The sequence below is a fragment of the Equus asinus genome, chromosome 29, assembly GCF_041296235.1.
Source record: "Equus asinus isolate D_3611 breed Donkey chromosome 29, EquAss-T2T_v2, whole genome shotgun sequence".
Lineage (NCBI taxonomy): Eukaryota > Metazoa > Chordata > Mammalia > Perissodactyla > Equidae > Equus > Equus asinus.
The window spans coordinates 25,529,869-25,550,332 of NC_091818.1; the positions used below are offsets into that span (position 1 = coordinate 25,529,869).

General features: G+C 39.4%; 1 protein-coding gene across 3 annotated transcripts in view; it reads left to right on the forward strand.

Annotated features, from left to right (window-relative positions):
• The window catches only part of C29H10orf67 (chromosome 29 C10orf67 homolog), a 145,845-nt gene that overhangs the window by 10,728 nt on the left and 114,653 nt on the right, over positions 1–20,464 (forward strand). For 2 of the 3 annotated variants that reach the window (XM_070500959.1, XM_070500960.1), the window contains exons 2-3: positions 15,704–15,847; positions 17,388–17,462. In XM_070500959.1, coding sequence (XP_070357060.1) covers positions 15,704–15,847; positions 17,388–17,462 — 219 coding nt within the window. Of the gene's footprint in view, positions 1–6,313; positions 6,435–15,703; positions 15,848–17,387; positions 17,463–20,464 lie in introns of all 3 variants that reach the window. The other variant, XM_044762301.2, reaches the window with a different exon arrangement.

The following is a 20,464-nucleotide window of genomic DNA, read 5'->3' on the forward strand; positions in this document are numbered from 1 at the left end:
CCTGGGCCGCCGAAGTGGAGTGCACAAACTGAACCACTTGGCCATAGGCTGGCCCCCTCTTTTCCAGTTATATCAAGGTATAATTGACATATAACATTGTCTAAATTTAAGGTGTACAGTGGGATGATTTATTACATGTATATATCATAAAATGATTACCATAATAAGGTTAGTTAACACTCCTATCACCTCACACAGTTTTTTGGAGATTTTTTTTGGCGAGAACATTTAAGGTCTACTCTCTTAGCAACTTTCAAGTATACAATGCAGTATTATTTTTTATTTTATTTTGGTGGGGAAGATTGGCCCTGAGCTAACATCTGTGCCAGTCGTCCTCTATTTTGTATGTGGGAGGCCACCATAGCATGGCTTGGTGAGGGGTGTGTAGGTCCATGCCTGGGATGCAGAGCTGTAAACCCCAGGCTGCCGAAGTGGGTTGCACAAACCTAACCACTATGCCACCGGTCCAGCCTGCAGAATAGTGTTATTAACTATAGTCACCATGCTGTACATTAGATCTCTAGAACTTATGCAACTTAAAACTGAAAGTCTATACCCTTTAACCAACATCTCCCCAGTTTCCCCACCCTCCAGCCCCCGGCAGCCACTGATCTACTCTCTGTTTCTACAAGGTTGGCTTTTTTAGATTCCACATATAACTGAGATCATACAGTATTTGTCTTTCTCTGTCTGACATTTCATTTAGCTTAATATCCTCAAGGTCCATCCATGTTGTCACAAATGGCAGGATTACCTACTTTTGTATGATGGAGTAATATTCTGTTGTGTGTATATACCACATTTTCTTTACCATTCATTTGTCGATAACACTCAGGTTGTTTCCATATCTTGGCTATTGTGAATAATGCTGCAGTGAAGATGGAGGTACAGATGTATCTCTGAGATAATGACTTCATTTCTTTCAGATATATATCCAAAAATGGAATTGCTGGATATATGGTAATTCTATTTTTAATTTTTTCACAAAATTTCCTTTTCCTAATCAAACTTCCACTGGCCAGCCTTCACCATCATTGATTACTCCCATCTTAATCAGTCACCTCTTGGTGTTGCCAAATGGCAATTCTCTATTTTCGTCATTCTTTTCTACATTTATTGGAACTTCTCGTGTTCATTTATTTGTCATTCATTCATGCCTATCAGTATGGACTGCTGGATTCCTATTTTATTCAATAGGTAACTATTAGATACTTTCATCATTTATTTTGATGCTCAAATTGTCTTAGATACAGCAGCAGGCATCTCTTCAATCTAGTTTTTGTGTCATTTTCACATGTCCCTATCATTTCTTTTTGCATTTCCTTGTTTTCTGGCATAACAATAGGTTCCAGGCTCATTTTATACTTTTGCTGTGTCAGCTTTGGAATCAGCCATTTTCCAAGGAGCTCTGGTTCCTTTTAGTGCAGGATGGTATTTAAAAAACAACATCTGGGAGTTTGCTGTGCTCATTGCTTCTAGACTCTCACATTGGACAGAATTAGAAACAAATGTATGTAAATATATGCACATATGTATGATATATGTACACATACATATGCATATATATGTACCTATAACTATCTATGTATATAATTATAAAATCATGCATTCATACTAAAACTACCCATTTCATCTCATTGCCTCAGGGAACTTTCAACATACTCCTTTTCTTTTCTTTTTCTTTTTTTTTTTATTTAAGGAAGATTAGCCCTGAGCTAACATCTCCTGCCAATCCTCCTCTTTTTGCTGAGGAAGACTGGCCCTGAGCTAACATCCATGCCCATCTTCCTCTACTTTATATGTGGGATGCCTACCACAGCATGGCGTGCCATGTCTGCACCCAGGATCCAAACCAGCAAACCCCGGGCCACCGAAGCGGAACCTGCACACTTAACTGCTGTGCCACCGGGCCGGCCCCATAACTTACTCCTTTTGTATGTTTGTAATATCTTTTCTGGGACTGAAAAACTTGATTTCTATCATCTTCAGTACGTTCACTTATTTGTTCAATGTATCCGATCTCGCAGCCATACTGGCTGTCTCCTCTGCCTGCTGCCTCTGTGCTGCTCCTGTTCCCCCAATTGCCCTACATCCTTGGCCTTTGGAACCGTTGGCCTTCTTCTCTGCATAGCTCCCAACCTTTCCCATCATTGAGGATTTGACCCATGTCATTGACCACCATGTTGATTCCTCCACTCTGGGAAGGGAAGGGAATGGAAGGGAAAAGAAGATGGAAAAGAAGGTGATTACATAGGATCTTGCTAGGTAGACCACTGGGGATACTGTATCTTGGCTGAGGGTACTGCCAGTGTACAGCTGTATTTTGGGAACATTTGACAGGAAGAGGTGTGACAGGTGAATATGGTACTTGGGTTATACATAATGAGAGCTGAGACTTACCGTTCCCTCAGAATATATAACACTTTTTCTATTTACTCATTTACTGGTTGTCTCTGCCTTTAGAATGTAAGTTCCACGAGAACAAAGACGTTACCTTGTCCACTGCTGTTATCCTTGGTGCTAAAGATAGCTCCTGGCTAATAGTAGGTACTCAGTTTTTCTTTGTTAAATGCGTGAAGCTCTGACAAGTATTTTGCACCCATATTTGGGAGGTCAGAATAGGAAGATTGAATTTAATTCTCTTGGGCACGGAAAGGCTATCAATGTCCTTTACATCAGGATAATGACACAACCTGGGTTTTGGTCAGATAGCTCTAGGGACAATGGGAATGATAGATTAAAATGACACAAGTTTGGCAACTTGCAGCCATTTTAGGAAACCATTATTATCTATATTTTGTGGGACATTTGTTCAGAAGTATAATGAATTATTTTTATTTCATGTTTTAAAAGATTCCCAAATGTATCATAAAAGAGAATTTCTTTAAAAGTTTTAAAACACATATTCTAGAAAAAACATTGCCACATGTACAATTTGTCATCAATAATAGTTGTCATCTTTGTAAAGTATCAAGAACATTTTCCCTGAAGTTTTATGTCATCACCATTTAAAAATTGGTTTTCTCCTATTTGTTATAAACTACTTTAAAAAGTATATTTAAAAAAAAATTTTTTTGAATAAGATTAGCCCTGATCTAACATCTCCTGCCAATCCTCCTCTTTTTGCTGAGGAAGACTGGCCCTGAGCTAACATCCCTGCCTATCTTCCTCTACTTTATATGTGGGACGCCTGCCACAGCATGGCTTGCCAAGCAGTACGTAGGTCCACACCCGGGATCCAAACTGGCGAACCCCGGGCCACTGAAGCAGAACGTGGGAACTTAATGGCTGCACCACTGGGCCGGCCCCTGTATTTTTAAATTTTTGTCATAATTGATCATATGATTCATTCATTTCTATAGTGCAATACATTATCATACTTAATTTTAAAACAATTATAATGTGGTGGTGATTTTCACAAGGGATTTTAAAAAACGGTCACAGCTTTTAGATAGACAAAGCCTTAAATACTGACGATGGTTTCAGTTGATTGCTATATCTTAAGTCTTAAAACAAAAAAAGACATTCAGTACAACAAGCATTTACGGGGGGATTTATGGACAGGTCCTGGTCAAGGACACTGCAGTGTTTGGGATCTTCCCCTTCTCACAAGCTAATAAATGTGCACGTCACTGTTTCATGGCTGTTGGCAGAAGACACAACTCCTGGGTCAGAGACAAAGGACTCTATCGTCATGGCAGAAGCAGTCTCCGGAGCTTCCTGTTCATTTCTGGTGATTCCTCGTGCCCCTAAGTACCACAGGGGTGACACGAAAGACCTGTCATGGATGGCTGCACACACAGCAAGCTGCCCTACAGGAGAGGATCCTGAGCTCGGGGCATTCACCACTTTCATAGTAGGGAGCAGCCAGCCTGCTTCTTGGCAAGAGAAAGACGTTACCTCATCCTTCAGAGTTGCTCGCTGCAGACACCACTCTGAGGACTGGCCCACGGAAAGAGTGGTTAGGGCTTGTCCTTCTCAGCATGCCCAGAAAGACTATGCACGGATGCTCAAAGATGTGGAGGCTGCCTCTCCCCACAGGACTGTGTTAGCAAGAAAAAATGTACGCTCCTAAAGTGAGTTAGACCAAATCCAAAAGATAATTTTCTGTGGAAAAACACCAGAAGCATTCACCGAAATTGAGATATAGAACGTTAGGAATGCCCCCTCCCCGCCTGGATGATGCTGTTGACAAGCTCTGGCGTCAGAATAATATTGACGAGTGTGTGGAAGGGTGGTTGAAAATTTAGTGGGATGAATTGAAAATCATTATTTGGAGTATTAAAAAGTTTTTAAAAATTAAATTTAGTCTTTCTTAGTTGAATATTGCTATGCTTTCATAGTTTTTTCCAAATATGAAAAAATTATGATATTTGAAAACATAGGAGTGATGGTTGTTACAACCACCACCACAACAGCAATAATGGCTAACGTTTCTTAAGGGCTTACTATGTGACATGCTCCATTCAAAGTACTTCTAAGTATTAACACACTAATCCTGACAATAACTCTATGAAATAGGCGCTATTATTTTCCATAAGAGGAAACTAAGGCACAGAAAGGTTAAGTAATTTATGTAATGTCACCTATCTATGCTTTTAGCTGCGGTTGACTGGTGAAAGTCTCACCAGTTGGTGCATTTATTCTGTGACATTCCAGGAAGACCAGAGGTAGGACAGGTTTCAGAGCTAGTGGAGTCAATGGCTAAACAGAGTCATGAGTCAGAATGATTTCCATCTTTTTAAAAGCTCGTCATCTACGTACTGGCTTTGCCCTCTGACTGGCCCCTCCTGTCATCACCAGATGACTTGGCATCACTTCCACATGTGGCCATGTCCAGAGTCACGGAGGAAACCTCTCCCCTGGTGACCTTGTGAAGGAGTATAAAAAGCTTTCCCACAAGCCCCCAACAGATCTTTCCTTGTGCCACACTCGCCAGAACCAGGTTCCACGCCCACCCGTGAGACATCTGCCCAGAAGGATGGGATCGCAGTGTGTTGAGCTGAGACCAGACAAGAGCTGCCCTTGGCATTGGGAACATGAGCACCCTCCCTGGAGTGCTGTGGGAGATACAGCTTAGGGTCTGCCAGCAAGTCAAAAGAGGTGGGGGTTGCCATGGGGTGCCCCCATCCGCTCCAGCTGGTCAGCAGACAAGGGAGGGTAGAAACACAGATGCTCCGTCTTTGGAGCCAGACCTGAGAAGTCTGCTAATTCTACTTGGGTTTACATGGTTTTCTTTTTTAGCTGACATTTCAGAAACAGATAGTTGTGGTAAGGTTGATCAAATCGACAGAGAGAGTGCATCCAGAAAACTGGTCGCCTTATTACTGTTGGCGATGCCTGTTGTTATGGGTCCATAGGAGGAGTTTACAAAAATACTTGCTCCTGGCCTACCAAGATTTTTTCATGAACTGAGTTTGAAAATTGAATACAGTACCGTGGTGTATTATCTTAAAGAAGCAGCTCTCAAACTGTTTGGTTTCGGGACTTCTTTGTAGTCTAAAAAATTATTGGGCACCTCAGAGAGCTTTGGTTTATATTCTATCTGTTCATAGTTACCATGCTAGAAACTTAGAAGGAGAAATTCATTTAAAATAATGATAAACCAATTCTGTGTTAATATAAATAACATATTTTAAAGAGAACCAAGCTGTATTTTTCAAAACAAAAACTTTAGTGAGACTAGTGTCATTGTTTTACATTTTTGCAGAACTTTTCAATGCCAGGCTTACTGGAAGTCAGCTGAACTCCTGTGTCTGCTTCTGCCTTCAGGCTGTCATGCAGTCACATGACTTGCGGCCTCTAGAAAACTCCACTGAACACTTGTGAGAGAATAACAGTGGCAAAGGCAAATAAAATCTTAATATTATTATGAAAATAATTTTGACCTTGTGGATTTCCTGCAAGAGTGTTCTGGAACCCCAGGGGTCCTTAGCCCCTACTTTGAGAAGCACTCTCTTAACGTATTTTGTGCAGTTGCTAGTGCATAGTTTATAATGGCTTCAAGCAGTAGCACAGGTAAAATAGTAGATAAGATATTAAAAGGAGGCTCGTAAATTGATCATATCTCAGAAAATGGAAATAGATGATTTATCAGTGCAGCCATGTGCCGTAGTCCAAGAAATCTGATCACGCAGGAAAGTCCTGGTGAAAACCCCAAATCATGAGCAGATAGTTCAGAAGTTTCATCACTTCACCAATCCCTTTGAATCTTGAAAGTATAATATGATTTACACAAAAATATGCACACTGACGCATACTTTAGGCAATATCTATTATGTAAAGCACATTTAGTCTCCATTTTTTTTTTCAGACTTAACATTTCAGATGATTTGAAGGTTGGCTTTTTCAGCACAGACCATGCTACTCAAACGGATTCCAGCGAAATTTTTCCTTTAAAAGAGTTGAGTTCCTGTACACAAAAGCTGGTACAGGTAAATCTGGATTTATCTTGAGACTTCTGAGATAATTTTAGACATTATTTGCCTTTACGACTCCTTCCTTGACAGAATTGAAATCATTTAAAATTTTAAAGATTAGCATCTTTTACAAATTGAGTTGGATGACAGTTGCATTTTTAAAAGTTATTGCTATAAACTACCCCTTGTATTTATGTCATAGTTATGTCATGCCTATATATGTTAACTTGTTTAGTGAAGTGTTTTGTTACTTTCTTTACAATTCCTTTGACATTTGTGAACATTTTCTATTTATGATACTTTTGAAAAATTATAAAATATTTTTGGTGTATAGAAGAACGTAGAGAATAATATAATGAATAACTGTGCTACCAACCATACAGCTTTGTTAAATCTTGACATTCTACCACATTTCCTTTGGATCTTTTTTTATCATAAAGAAACAGAACATTTCATATACGTTGGATATCAAGGGTTGTTATTAAAATTCCTAATCAATAAAAGTGCCACATAAGGTAGCATATTACCATAAATACTTTTGTGTGCTTTGCTTCTGGTTTTTCACTTAACAATATAACTTGGAAATCGTCCCATATTGGTACAAATGGAGTCTTGTCACCTGTTTCACAAGTACGTCATATCACAAAGTGGCATCATTTATTTAAAGCCTCTGCTATTGATGGACATTTTGGTCATTTCAAATCTTTGACTGTGATGAATAATTCTGTATGTACTCATATGCCAGTAAATCTGTGGTGTAAATTCTTAAAAGTGGGATTTCTGAGTCAGAGGATGCATGCGTTAGTCATTTTGAAGGATGTTGCCAAATTGCCCTGCATAGAGATTATACCAATTTGCACTCCCACTATTAACTTTGAAGGTGTCTCTTTTCCTCCCATATTTGCCAATTTATTGTCTTCTTGTATGCCTTCAGAAAAGTTTTATAACTTTATTCCTTTGCAACTAGATGTATCCAAATGGCTAAGTTCTGGTCAGTAGAATTTAGATGGCAATGTTGTGTGGCAGTTTTGGGGGAACCTTTCTTAAGACACTACTTACATGCACTGTCTCCCACTTTGCTTCCGTCTCCTCCTCTCCTTCCTTCCTTCCCTCCTTCCCTTCCTTTCTTTCCTTCCTTCTGTGCCTAGAACATGGATGCCACCATTTGTGTCACGATTTTTGAGGAAGTAGTAAGAGTAGCAAGTACTCTGAGCAGAGTAATAACATAGAAGGATCTTAGGTCATTGTCACCACTGATTTCTGTCACTTGATTTTTTAATACAGCTGAACCAAACTCTGATACAATATGCTTAAATCAGATTAAGGATATCTCCCCTATTTCTAATTAAGAGAGGGATTTTTTAAAAAAACATCGTAAATGACTGGATTTGAATGCTTTTCATGGCTCGATGGAGATAATCAGATAGTCAGATGGTTTTTCTCCTTTATTTGATGATGTGGTGAAATTCAGTTTTTGAATAGTAAACCTGGAATGAACCCAACAGGACCATAACAGTTGTTTTTGAATTTCTTCATTGTTTGCTATTATTTTACTAAAGATTATTTCTGTCTTTGTTCATAAGTGAGATTGTCCTATAATTTTCTTTTCTCCTTATATTGTTGTTGGTACCAAGGTCATAGTACCTGCATAAAATGAGTTAGGAAGTGTGGAATAGTTGACATAGATTGGAATTATCCATTCTTCAGTGTCTGTTAGAATTTGCAGGTAAAACTGTCTGTGCTTATTTTATTGCTGTTGTTGTTTTGTTATGGGTGTATTAGGTTTTCTTAAATCTCCTTGGGTCAGTTTTGATGTTACATTTTTCTATAAAAGTATTTATTTTGCTGAATCTTTAACTTATTGATAATGTTATTATTCTCTTATTTTTAAATCTTTATTCTATCTGGTATACTTCTTTTTAAATTCTTAATTTTATCTAGATGCCTCCTCTCTTTTTTCTTAATGAATCTTGGCAGTTATCTATTTCATCAACTTTTTTCAGAGATCCAACTTTTGGATTTATTAATCCTCTCTATCATATCTTTATTTTCTAGTTCATATTTTATTATTATCTTTATTATTTATCTATTATTTAATTAATAATCTTTAATTTTTTATCTTGATTATTTAATTTCTTCTACTATTTTTGGGTTTGCCCTGTTTTTCTTTTTCTAATTCTTTAAGTTGGATCTAGGAATCAGTTAAGATGGCATATAGCTCTATGTTTAGAAAATGCAACTATATCATCGTAATCAAATAAGAAGTCGAGTTAGACGGTCGGGAGTTGTCATCTGAGTTATCCATGTACCAGATGCGTTTTACCTTTTCAGATCTCCACTGTTAGTGAATGGCTTTTGCTTTCATATTTCTGACCTCATAGTAGCAAGATGGCTGCTCCATTTCCTACCTCCATCTGCACTTCACAGAGGAAGGGAGAATATGGGAGGAGTAGAGAGGGGTGGTGGTGTCTGTATTAGGAAAGCAAAACCTTTCCATGGAAAACCCCAGCTTATTTCTCATTGGCCTTAACTGTATCACATGACCACTTTAACTATAAGAAGTTCTGGAGAATTGAGGATCTTAGCGTGGCACATTTCTGTCCCCACCAAGTCATGGTTCTCTCAGTAAGGAAGAACCAGCGTGATGGATGTTGGGCTGTCAGCTACCAGTGCCCACAGATCACTCATTCTGAGGCCTCCTTCCTTTCTTTCATAAGCATTGAAGACTATATCTTTCTTGCTAGTTACTTCTTTATCTTCATCCCCCAAATTTTGATATGTAGCATTTTTACTAGCATTTATATTTAAATACTCTAATTTTCTGTTTATTTGGTTGGCCCATTGTTTAATAAGAAGTTTGTGAGGTTTCCAAGCATGCTTTTCAGTTATTGTTATGTTGTTGACCTTTAACTTCAATGCTTTGTTGTTAGTGAAAATTCTCTGTGAGACAAATTATTTGGTGTTTGTTGCAATTTGTATGACGGCTTTGTGTGAGGTCACTTTTTGTCATTGTGCCGTGGATATAGGAAATTAAAAATAACCTGTATTTGTTCATTGTTGAGTGTGTGTATACATGCTATAAGTATGAGCTATATATATATATCCTTTTGCCATATTGCTCATTTTATTCAATACTAATATAGCTATATCAATATTCTTTGGGATAGTATTTGCCTGGGAAATCTTTCTCAATCTTACACTGACCTCATTTCTGTGTCATTGTGTCTCAGGCATGTCTCTTACAAACTGTGTATAGCAGATTTTCAAAAGTCCAATCCAGTAATCTCTTTCTTTTAATAGCTAATTTATTCTGTTAGTACTAATTGTGGTTAATGGTATATTTTTATTTTCCTGCCATCTTATTTTGTAGTTTTTCCTTACCTTCTTTTTTCTCTATATTCTTTTTTTCTCCTTCCCTACTTTCTATTGAATTGGTAAACTTTCTTTAGTTCCTATTCTCTCTTCTACTAGTAATTAAGTTAATCATTTTATCTTCATTTTGTTTAATGGTTATCCTCAAATTTGAACATGTATACCTGATTTTATAGTGTCTACAGTTAACCAGAATTTCTAATTTCTGTCAAACAACACAAGAAATGTAGGACGGTCATCTATAATCACTCCCTCTGTCTTACCATTATCACTGCCAATTATTTTAATTGTACTTTTTTCCTAATATTTTTGCAGTTACCTATTCATGTTATTTTATCCAGTTAGTGTTTGTTTAGATTTGCTCACATTCACCGGTCTCTTTGCCAACCGTCGCTTCCTATATCTCAGGACTTATTTTTGAGTTTAATTTCCATGCTTCCTAGAGATCCTTTGATCCTTCTTTCAGCAAAGATCATAGCCTACTTAGCGTTAATACTGTACAACTTCGCGTAAAATGCATTAACTTTGCAACCGTGCAGGTCCATTTACCACCCTCCCCTGCGCTTTATGCCTGGGTATCATATGTATTACCTCTACTTCCATTGTAAACGCAAATTAGAATGTTTGCTTTACACAATCCTATATATCGTAAACTAATAAAAGGAAAAACTAGTCTGTTATATTTACTTGGATATTTACTATTTCCAATACTTTTCATTCTTTCCTAAAGATCTAAGTTTCCAGGCTGTAATATTTCTTTTTAGCCCAAAGAAATTTCTTTAGCAATTCTTATACTGAAGATATTTGGGCAATGAGTGCGCATAATTTTCTTTATTTAAAGTGTGGCTGGGGCCGGCCCAGTGGCGCAGCAGTTAAGTGTGCACATTCTGCTTCGGTGGCCTGGAGTTCACCAGTTTGGATCCCAGGTGCGGACATGGCACCGGTTGGCAAGCCATGCTGTGGTAGGCGTCCCACATATAAAGTAGAGGAAGATGGGCAAGGGTGTTAGCTCAGGGCCAGTCTTCCTCAGCAAAAAGAGGAGGATTGGCAGCAGATGTTAGCTCAGGGCTCATCTTCCTCAAAAATAAATAAAAATAAAGTGTGGTTACATTGAATATAGAATTCTGGGTTGACAAGTTTTTTTTCTTTTCACTTTTAAATTGTTATTCCGGCTTCCTTAGTTTCTGATAAGGAAACTTCAGTCATTTCAAATGTTATTCCCCTGTATGTGGTTATTATTTTCTTTTCTGGCTGCTTTTAATATTTTCTTTTTATCTTTCGTTTTCAACAGTTTGGTGCCTATGAATCTGGGTGTGGTTCACATGTATTTACCCTGCCTGCGGTTTGTTCAGCATCTTGAATCTTTACGTCTTTCACCAAATTGGGGAGATTTTTGGCCATTATATCTTCAAATGTTTTTTTCTACCCCATCCTTTCTGTCCTCTCCTTCTGCCACTCCAATTACTTTCATGTTAGATCTCTGATTATTAATTCAGAAGTCCCTGAGCTTTGTTCACTTTTAAAAGTTTTAAAATTTAAAAGATGATTTCCCCTTTTTTGTGCTATTGATCTGTCTTCAAGTTCACATACTCTTTTCCTCCGTCATCTTTATTCTTCTATTAAACACTTCCAGCAAATTTTTAATTTCAGATATTTTATTTTTCAACTCTAGAATTTGTTTGTTTTCTTTGTCATAGTTTCTATTTCTCTGCTGTCAATGCAAATAACCAATAACCATTCTATAGACAAGAGAGAGAAGGTGGATTTTACCTGAGCCAGGCTGAGGACTATAATACAGGAAGGCAGTCTCCACAAAGGAAGAAAGCATTCTAGGGGCCGGCCCGGTGGTGCAATAGTTAAGTTCACTCATTCTGCTTCAGTGGCCTGTGGTTTGCCTGTTTGGATCACAGGTGTGGCTTGTCAAGCCATCCTGTGGCAGGCATCCCACATATAAAGTAGAGGAAGATGGGCACAGATGTGAGCTCAGGGCCAGTCTTCCTCAGCAAAATGAGGAGGATTGGCAGCGGATGTTAGCTCAGGGCTAATCTTCCTCAAAAAAAGGAAGAAAGCATTCTGGAGAACTGTGGTTTTCAGTACAGTTTTATGCTTTTTAGAACAGAGAGCATACATCAAACATGCCCAGGAGACATATTCATCAATGTTTCAAAGAGATACTGTGTTGCAGATTAGCAGGTCAACACGACCCTGCTGTCCAGGAAAGGAAACTTGTCTTCAGGAGAGCTGATACTAGCACAGTAGGAAAGGAAGTATGCATCCTTATCTTCAAACAGTGCATCCTTTTACTTTGAGATAGTGTTACATGCACTCTTTACTTTAATAGTTAAAGCAGACATACACTGTATGTTGGATAGGCCATAAGTCAGGCTTCTTTAGTTCAGCCCAAATCAGGTTCAAACCAAAATAGCTACCCCATATACCTCAATATGTGAAAATTTTTTGTCACTGCTGATGTTGCCAATTTTGTTCATTTATTATAAGCATATTTTTCTTTACTTCGTCATGCATAGTTATAACAGTTGTTTTAAAATCTTTTCCTGCTAATTCCAACCTTTGGGTAATAGTGGTATTGGTCTCAATCATTTTTTTCTTGAGACCAAATCACATTTTTCTGAAATTTTTTTTTTATGTCTATCAGTAATTTGGATTATCTCCTGGATATTGTGAGTGCTATCTTCTAGATTCTGATATATATATATTCCCCTGAAGACTGCTGTTGTTTTTGTTTTAGCACATGACAATCTTGTTGGGATTCAGTCTGAAAACTGTGTCTCTTGGTTGTCACCCCAAATCTCAGTGTAGTTCTTTTATCTCCAGTTGGCTGCTTGCAGTCTGCTCCACGTGTGTGTGTTTCAGGGATCAGCCAGAAGTCTGTTCAGTTTATATACAGATTTTAGGCTCCCACTCTTTGGTTCTTTTCTTTCTAGGACCCTCACACAAACATCGTCCAACAGCTTTGGCTGCTCTGTCCTTTCATTATTCAGGCCATAAAGCCCACTGATTTCTATTTGAGGTTTAGCTGCCTTGTGAAGTCACTGAACACATTTGTCCCAGACTAAAACAGGAATCTCATTCTGCATTAGTTCCTTCTTCCAACTTTTGAATCCCCTCCAGAATCCTCCTACTTTTGTTAATTCTCCAGAGTCTTCAGGTTGTTGTGTTTTGTCCATATTTTATCTAGAGTTTATAGTATCTGTGGGAGTCGGTGATCCAGTAAGAGTTTGTTAGATCATACCAGGGTTGCCGTGCCTCCATTTTTCAGAGCAAGCAGTCCATGTAAGGCTGATTCTTCTAAAGCAAAGTCGTCTCTGCCTCTTCTTGGAATTTAAGGAATTCCTTAAGACTTCACTTGCTCTAGAATATATATTTTTATGATTTCCCAACATAGTACCCTTCATGAGTTGACAATATAATATAAAGAAAAAAGAGTATGAGTCGGGCATAACTCTGTTCAAATCTGGGCACTTCCACTTACCAGCCACATAATGTAGCAGACTAGCCACTTAATCTCTCAAAGTCTTGATAGCCTCATCTGCAAAATAAAACATTCCACGGAGTATCAGGATACTAAAATGAGCTTCTTCTCAATATGCTAGAACACCAGGGATCAAATTCCAGCATGAGTGTGAGTTAGATCCCATTTGCAGAATTTGAAAAGGGAATATGCACATCTGATCAATGACTCTAACCTCTTGAATCAGATCAAAGATAATAAAAAAGGTGATCAGGATGTATAGAGGAAAAATTGCTAGAGTAGTTTCTCTAGAAAGCACTATTGCTGTGCTCTTTATGGGGGAAGGGAAAACAGAAGCAATCTTCCTGAACTCAAGGCTAGTAAGGCAGGCTCATATGGAACTTGAAATATGTTTGCTATTGGAAGACACAGGGGACTGGTGCTTGATCCATGCAATAAGGAAGCTAACATGGCTGTGACAAGAAGATGGAGTGGCTAAGTTGAGGTCAGACCCCATTTTCAGAGTTTTTGGGGTGAGGAATATGTGATTGTTTTCCCATGGACCATATGTGGCCTATGAGAAAAAGAGAGAGCCAATGTGGGGTCATTCTGGATCCTATCCAGTAGAGTGATCTGGAAAGAAAGAGGACCCTTAGCAAGGAGAAGAAAGAGAACTCTAGATTCACAGGAACTGAGGAAGGAGTAGCAATGACTACCCAGAGCAGAGAAGCAGCTGCTTAGGTCAATGTGCATCCATGGGAGAGGGTTCCAGCAATGGGAATCTCTAGAGAAGCTATGTTGGTGCCCAAAGGAAGAAGAGTTAGTTCTCATGCCCTGCCAGACCAGGGTGAAGCCATCCCACCAGGTAAGAACAGCCATACCTCTTTATCCCTTGTGCCTTGGCAATGGGGGAGACACAGCAGCTGGGGTGTAGGGGAGGAAGTGAGAGAGAAGGAGAAAGCTCAAGAGCAAATTACACTCTTTTCCTTAAAGACAGGCAGCTGCCGACTGCAGCCCTTAGCTTGGAGTACAGGGAGAAGTCTCCCCTATGAATGAAGTTGGAAGTGTTTAACTCATATACTCATATTCTAAATGCTATTTTGAGGCTCTGTTTTGAGTGATGGTAGGACTTTCTGTCCCCAAGAATGAGCAGAAAAGTCACAGAATTGCCTGTAGTTTCTATTCAGGGCAGGGCAAGATTACCTAGTGAATACATTTTAAATGGATGGTGGGAGACAAAAATACAATGTTTCTGATGATCATAAATGGTTCTTAGTCAACATGCTGTTATGTATTTTAGTGCTTGGCTAGTAGATTCACAACAGATGTTGATTCTTGACCATCTTTTCTGATCTGAAATCCACATCTTGAAAACTGTAGGGGAACTGAATGTCCCACCCCAAAATGTGTCCCTTTGGCTTGATTATTTTTTTTTTAAAGATTTTATTTTTTCCTTTTTCTCCCCAAAGTCCCCCAGTACATAGTTGTATATTCTTCGTTGTGGGTCCTTCTAGTTGTGGCATGTGAGACGCTGCCCCAGCGTGGTCTGATGAGCAGTGCCATGTCCGCACCCAGGATTCGGACCAACGAAACACTGGGCCGCCTGCAGCAGAGCATGCGAACTCAACCACTCGGCCACGGGGCCAGCCCCTGGCTTGATTATTTTTAAGAACAAAAGACTCAGGAAGAAACTTTGACCTCTCTAACTGCCTAAAAGAATTTAAGATAGAAGGTCTGTTCCAGGAAGGAGCTATCACCATAGATAACTATAATATAATATGATCCAGTTGTGGTGGACAGGGAGGAACCTAGCAAGGCCCATTTAATCAATGTTCTCCCCATGTCCCATTGTCTCTGCAAGGCATGGCAAACATTTGTTTACCAAACATTTGCTTTTCCATCTCCATGTGAATTGCCTTCCTCCCCATTGAAGTCCCAAACCACCGCCCCCAACATTCTCCTTCGTCTTTAGCTGTAAGTGATATTTCAGGTGGTGGCTTTGGCCATTTTGGTGAGTTACTCAGTTTTCCTGGGTTTCTCCCATGTATACGTGTTATTAAACTTGTTTGATTTCCTCCTGTTATTCTCTCATGTTAATTTAATGTTTCGACCAGCCAGAAGAACCTAGAGGGTAGAGGAATATTTCTTCTTCTCCTGCAAAACCGTATCTTTTGAGGTGTAACAAAGGGTGGTTGTTAGCACAGGTATTCGCTTCCCTGTGGGAGGAAACTGCTAGCGTCCTCCTCTCCCTTATTCCATTAGCATATATTAGTTTAGCAGATTATCTGGAGTTGCCCAATGTACACAGTACTTGAGAGGTAGCCTTAAAAGGCAGGACAGGTCCCTGACCAGGTCATATGCCCAGAACCAGGCAAGATGCTAGATGTTTTATACAGAGGGCCCTTACTTGCTACAATAAAGTATGTTTTTCCATTTTTAGGAAACTAAATCTCTTCAGGTGGATTTTGGATTCCTCAAACAATTGGTTCAATTGAAATTTGAGGACCGTCTTAAAGAGGAGTCTTTCAATCTCTTCACTGTTCTACATGACAGGATCCTCGCAATGGAAAGCCATTATCAACAGGTAGAAGTTCTCTCATTTCCTTTCTTTTGTGTGTATAATTGATCTTGTGCTGAGATGTGTATGCACGCAATTGTGAAATTAGCAACTTGTGAGAGCAATTTAATTTGCATATGTTGTGTTTCATATAATAGCTAGTAGATATAGCTTTACTGTGTATTCAGGACTTCTGTAAGTACGCTGAATACCAACTCATTTAATCTTCACATTAACCTCATGAAGTAGGGAAAATTGTTATCACTCTTTTAGAGATGAGGAAACCGAGGCACAGAAAGATTCATTAGCTTGCTCAAGGTTACCAGTTAAAAAACTGGCAGCATTTAGGGGCCAGCCTGGTGGTATAATGGTTAAGTTTGCACGCTCCACTTTGGCAGCCCAGAGTCCACAGATTCAGATCTCAGTGCGGACCTACACACTGCTCATCAAGCCACACTATCACAGCACCCCACATACAAAATGGAGAAAGATTGGCACAGATGTCAGCTCAGTGAGAATCTTTCTCAAGCAAAAAGAGGAAGGTTGGCAATAGGTGTTAGCTCACGGCCAATCGTTCTCACTAAAAAAACAAAAAACAAAAAACACCGGGCAGAGTTTAGATTCCCAGCCAAAAAGTTTGATGCTTGAGATCTGGTTCCTCACTACAATTTTATATGACCTCATTTGTGCTTTAATGGCTCTATAGGAGCTAAAGACATGGAAAGTGCTACTTTGAGGAATTTCCTAAAATCTTTGATCAGGTTAGCATATTTACCTGTCGTTAAGAACAGGCATTCCTGTTATTTCTCTGCTATACAACAAAAAACCCATCTCTTGTTGACCACACCATTCTAAGTTTCATGCTAAGCCTTCTAAATACATTTCCTCTTTCACTCCCTCAACAGTCCTAAAATGGAAATCCTGCTATTCCTGATCTACAGATAAGGAAACTGAGCTGTCAAGGTTAAGTCGCTTGGTAAGGTCAGACAGATAGTAAGTGGCACAACAATATGAAAATCCAATTCTCTCTGACTCTAAAGCCCATTTGTTGTTCACATTCCATGCTGGAATCAGAATTGATATCAGAATCAAGGGTATTTTTATAATGTACCCTCCTTCATTGTCATCCTAAACAGATAGGATCAAATGATTTGATTAATCAGAAAAGGATTCTAGTTTATGGCTTAGCAGCTCTAGACTTCTTTTTATGAGTATGTCAAAAAGTACAAGGACCAGAGGAGGATGTGAATTACAAACAGGTTTTACTACTTTTAAAAGCAATTCGAGGAAGACACTAAAAAGAGTTTGATTTGTAAAATGAAATAAAATCTTCAAATTATCTGGATTTATTTTATACATATGAGCTCTCTGTTGCTTTTGGTTAAGTATAAGTGAAAACAGAATGTGTCATAATAGCTGTAGTGCAGGAGAAATGGTTATAAATTGAAGTTTCGGAGAGATGGCGATGATTTGGATGATCGTTTTATGCTGAGTCCCTCCCTGGGAGGTGTGAGAATTGTATTCAGAAGTACATTGTGGTGCTCATTGCATTTCCTTTTCGTTTCAGAATGAGGATAGCATAAGAAAATGCTATAATCAGCAGTTGGCTGATGCCATAGCTGTCGTCAAAGGAATGTACAAGGTGAGTTTTCAGTGCTGTCATGGGCAAGGCTGGCTCTCTATCCTGGGAGTGCGCAGCATGGGGCTCACCTGGGGCTCCCCGTCTGTGTTTTTAGCTTTGAAGATCGGTTCCCTCAAATTTTCACGTTACCAAAGAGGGATCAGGCCTAAGACTGCTCACACTCACTTCAAATTCACCAAAATAACACGTTATGGTGACAGTTACGACTCTCCAGGGACTGGAAAATTCCAATCTGGGATTTAAAGCACCTGAGCAAGTGACAAAGTAATCCTAAATTTGTTTGGTGAGCATGTAGTTGGATAGGAGAAGCTCAAGTGGTCTCAAGAGAGGGCTCACTGGGTCTCTAGTAAATGCTGCTGAGCGATCTCTGACCCTCGATGGCGTAATATTTTTAAGGCCAGCGACACTTCTATCTGCCAGACATGGTGCTTCACTCTCATCAATAATGGGAGTATTCTTGGTTTTTGATTATTTTTTAGGCTTAGTAAAGATCTTGCGCTTGCTTCTTTTAGTATTTATAACTATAATCTTGTCTTTCATTTCAGTATGCTTCCGTAAAGAAATATCTTCTATTTACAGCGAATTGGGCAGTGATTGCATACTTCTTTTCATAACACTGAACACATTTGTGTTTAATTACGTAATTGCTTGTTACGTGTCTCTGTCCTGTGCCAGACTGTAAGCCGTATGAGGGCAGGGATGTTGTCTGTCTTATTCACTGCTATGCCCTGCCTGTTAGCACTGTGCCTGGTACGTCATTAGCAATCAGCTAATAATTGCTACATGAATGGATGGTTGCCTGTACCTGTGGCAGATACTGGTAACTCAACAGTCTTTCTCCCTCTTCCTTTTTTTATTAGCAGAAGCACTTCTTACTATAGAAGCCGATATGCTAGATCTTTCTTTCCCAGCTTCCTTTTCAGCTGTGGCATAAGTGTGGGCAAGGTCAAGTCGCTGACCAATAGGACCTGAAGGTAAGCTGGCTGTGAGGTTTGGGGAGGAGGTTATTCTTTCTAATTAAGAGAGACTCATGGGAAGAAATCCCCTTCTTTTTTCTTTGCTTGACATTGTTATGTTTCCTTCTGATGCTTGGGATTGCCACAGCCAACCTAAAACCAAGGACTGAGACATTTTGGATGTGCTAAGGATGGCAGAGTGGAAAGATGGAAAGCACTAGGATCCTTGATGACTCATTGAGCAACTGAAGTAACTCTGGACTCGCCCTGCGTCTGGCCCTTTTATTTCATGAGATAATAACCCCCTGAGTGTTTAAGTTACTGTTAGTTAGCTGTTCACTTACTTGCAGCTGAAACTATCCCAGGATGGGTTGCTCTGTCAACAATCTTGGTGACTCTGTGCCAAACTGTTTCCCAAGATGGCGGCAACACTATCTCCCACTCACCTGCTGTTCTGCAATGTTACCTTGCTCCTCCCCCATCAAGAGCCGCAGCTGAGTCCCCTTCCCTGAATCTGCGCTGGCCTCAGTGCCTTGCTTGTATGTATAGAATGTGGAGGAAGTGATGCTACAGGACTTCTGAGGCGAGGTCCAAAGAAGCCTTGCAACTTCATCCTTCTACTCTTGGAATGTTTGCTCTCTGGATGCTCCCTCTCTGGATCCAGCTGCCGTGTTGTGAGAAGCTCAAGCCATTTGGAGGAGCTGCATGTGGGTACTGGGTCCACAGGCTCAAGTGAGCCCAGCTTTGAAGTCATCCAGCCCCCAGCCAGTTAGTCTTTCATCTGAGACCCCAGGCATTGTGGAGCAGAGACAAGCCGTCCCACTAAGCCTGCCCTAATTCCCTGACCTACTGAGTTTGTGAGCATGATAAACAGTTATTGTTTTATGCTACTAAGTTTGGGGAAATGTATTATACAGCAATAAATACACAGCTGGAACAGTATCCTTACACTCACATCAATAAGCAATTTCTTAATTACATTTGTTGGCTAGATTACTTCCCCAGTAGTTCTGCCAGCACAGAATAGCATCATGGCTAGGAGTTGGTATAGGGTGTGTTTTAGAACTAGGATTCCAGAGTCAGACTACTTGGGTTCAAATCCTGGCTCTGCCACTTAATTGCTAGGTGACCTGAGGCAAAATACTGAGCCTCTCTGCCTCAGTTTCCTCACCTGTCAAATGAGAATGACAATAGTACCCACCTCTCAGACTTGTTCTGAGGAGGAAATGAATTGACCCTTGTGAGGCACTCACAATAGTGTTATCTAAGTGCCATCTAAGTGTTTGTTAAATAAATAAGCACTTTACATATTCATGGCACTCCTTGGTGTTGGTGTCTTTTTCTGCTCCTTTGTTATCCTGTGTTAGTATTTAGGCTTGTAGCTTTCTGTCCACTGACTGTAGATTTCAGACATAAGAAAATGCCCTTAAGATGTCTGTAATCATTATCAATATTTATTATGTTTCACCATGTGAAATTGCCATTTATGGAGCGCAAAGGGTCAAATATCAGCAGTTTCATATGGCTCCACCCAATAAACATACTTATTTTAACAAATAAAAGGCAGGGACAAACTACATAAAATATTAGGCTATGATAACTTTTAGTAAAACAAATTCATCTTCAATTTAACCAACACATGTCGAGTGAATATTGTGCGTTAAGATATACTGGACGCTGACATTACAAAGATGAAGGAGGGATGAACTCGGGGCAAGGAGATTATAAACAAATCCTAGCAATATAATTTGTACAGTGCAGAGATAAACGTATGTACCAGGAGTTATAGGAGCACCACAGAGGGAGCAGTTATTTCTGCTGGGGTACTTTGGGAAGGCCTCACGGAAGAGGTGATATCTGTGCTGAGTTTTAAAGTAAGTACTCAGATGGTGGACAAGAAATAGAAGAGATTCTAGATAGACAGCAGAGTGTATATTAGGATATTTTTAGTGATAAGTGATAGAAATCTAACTCACACTAGATTAGCTAAAAGGAGAACTTATTGACTCATGCAATTGAAAAGTTAGATAGTAATGACTTCAGGAA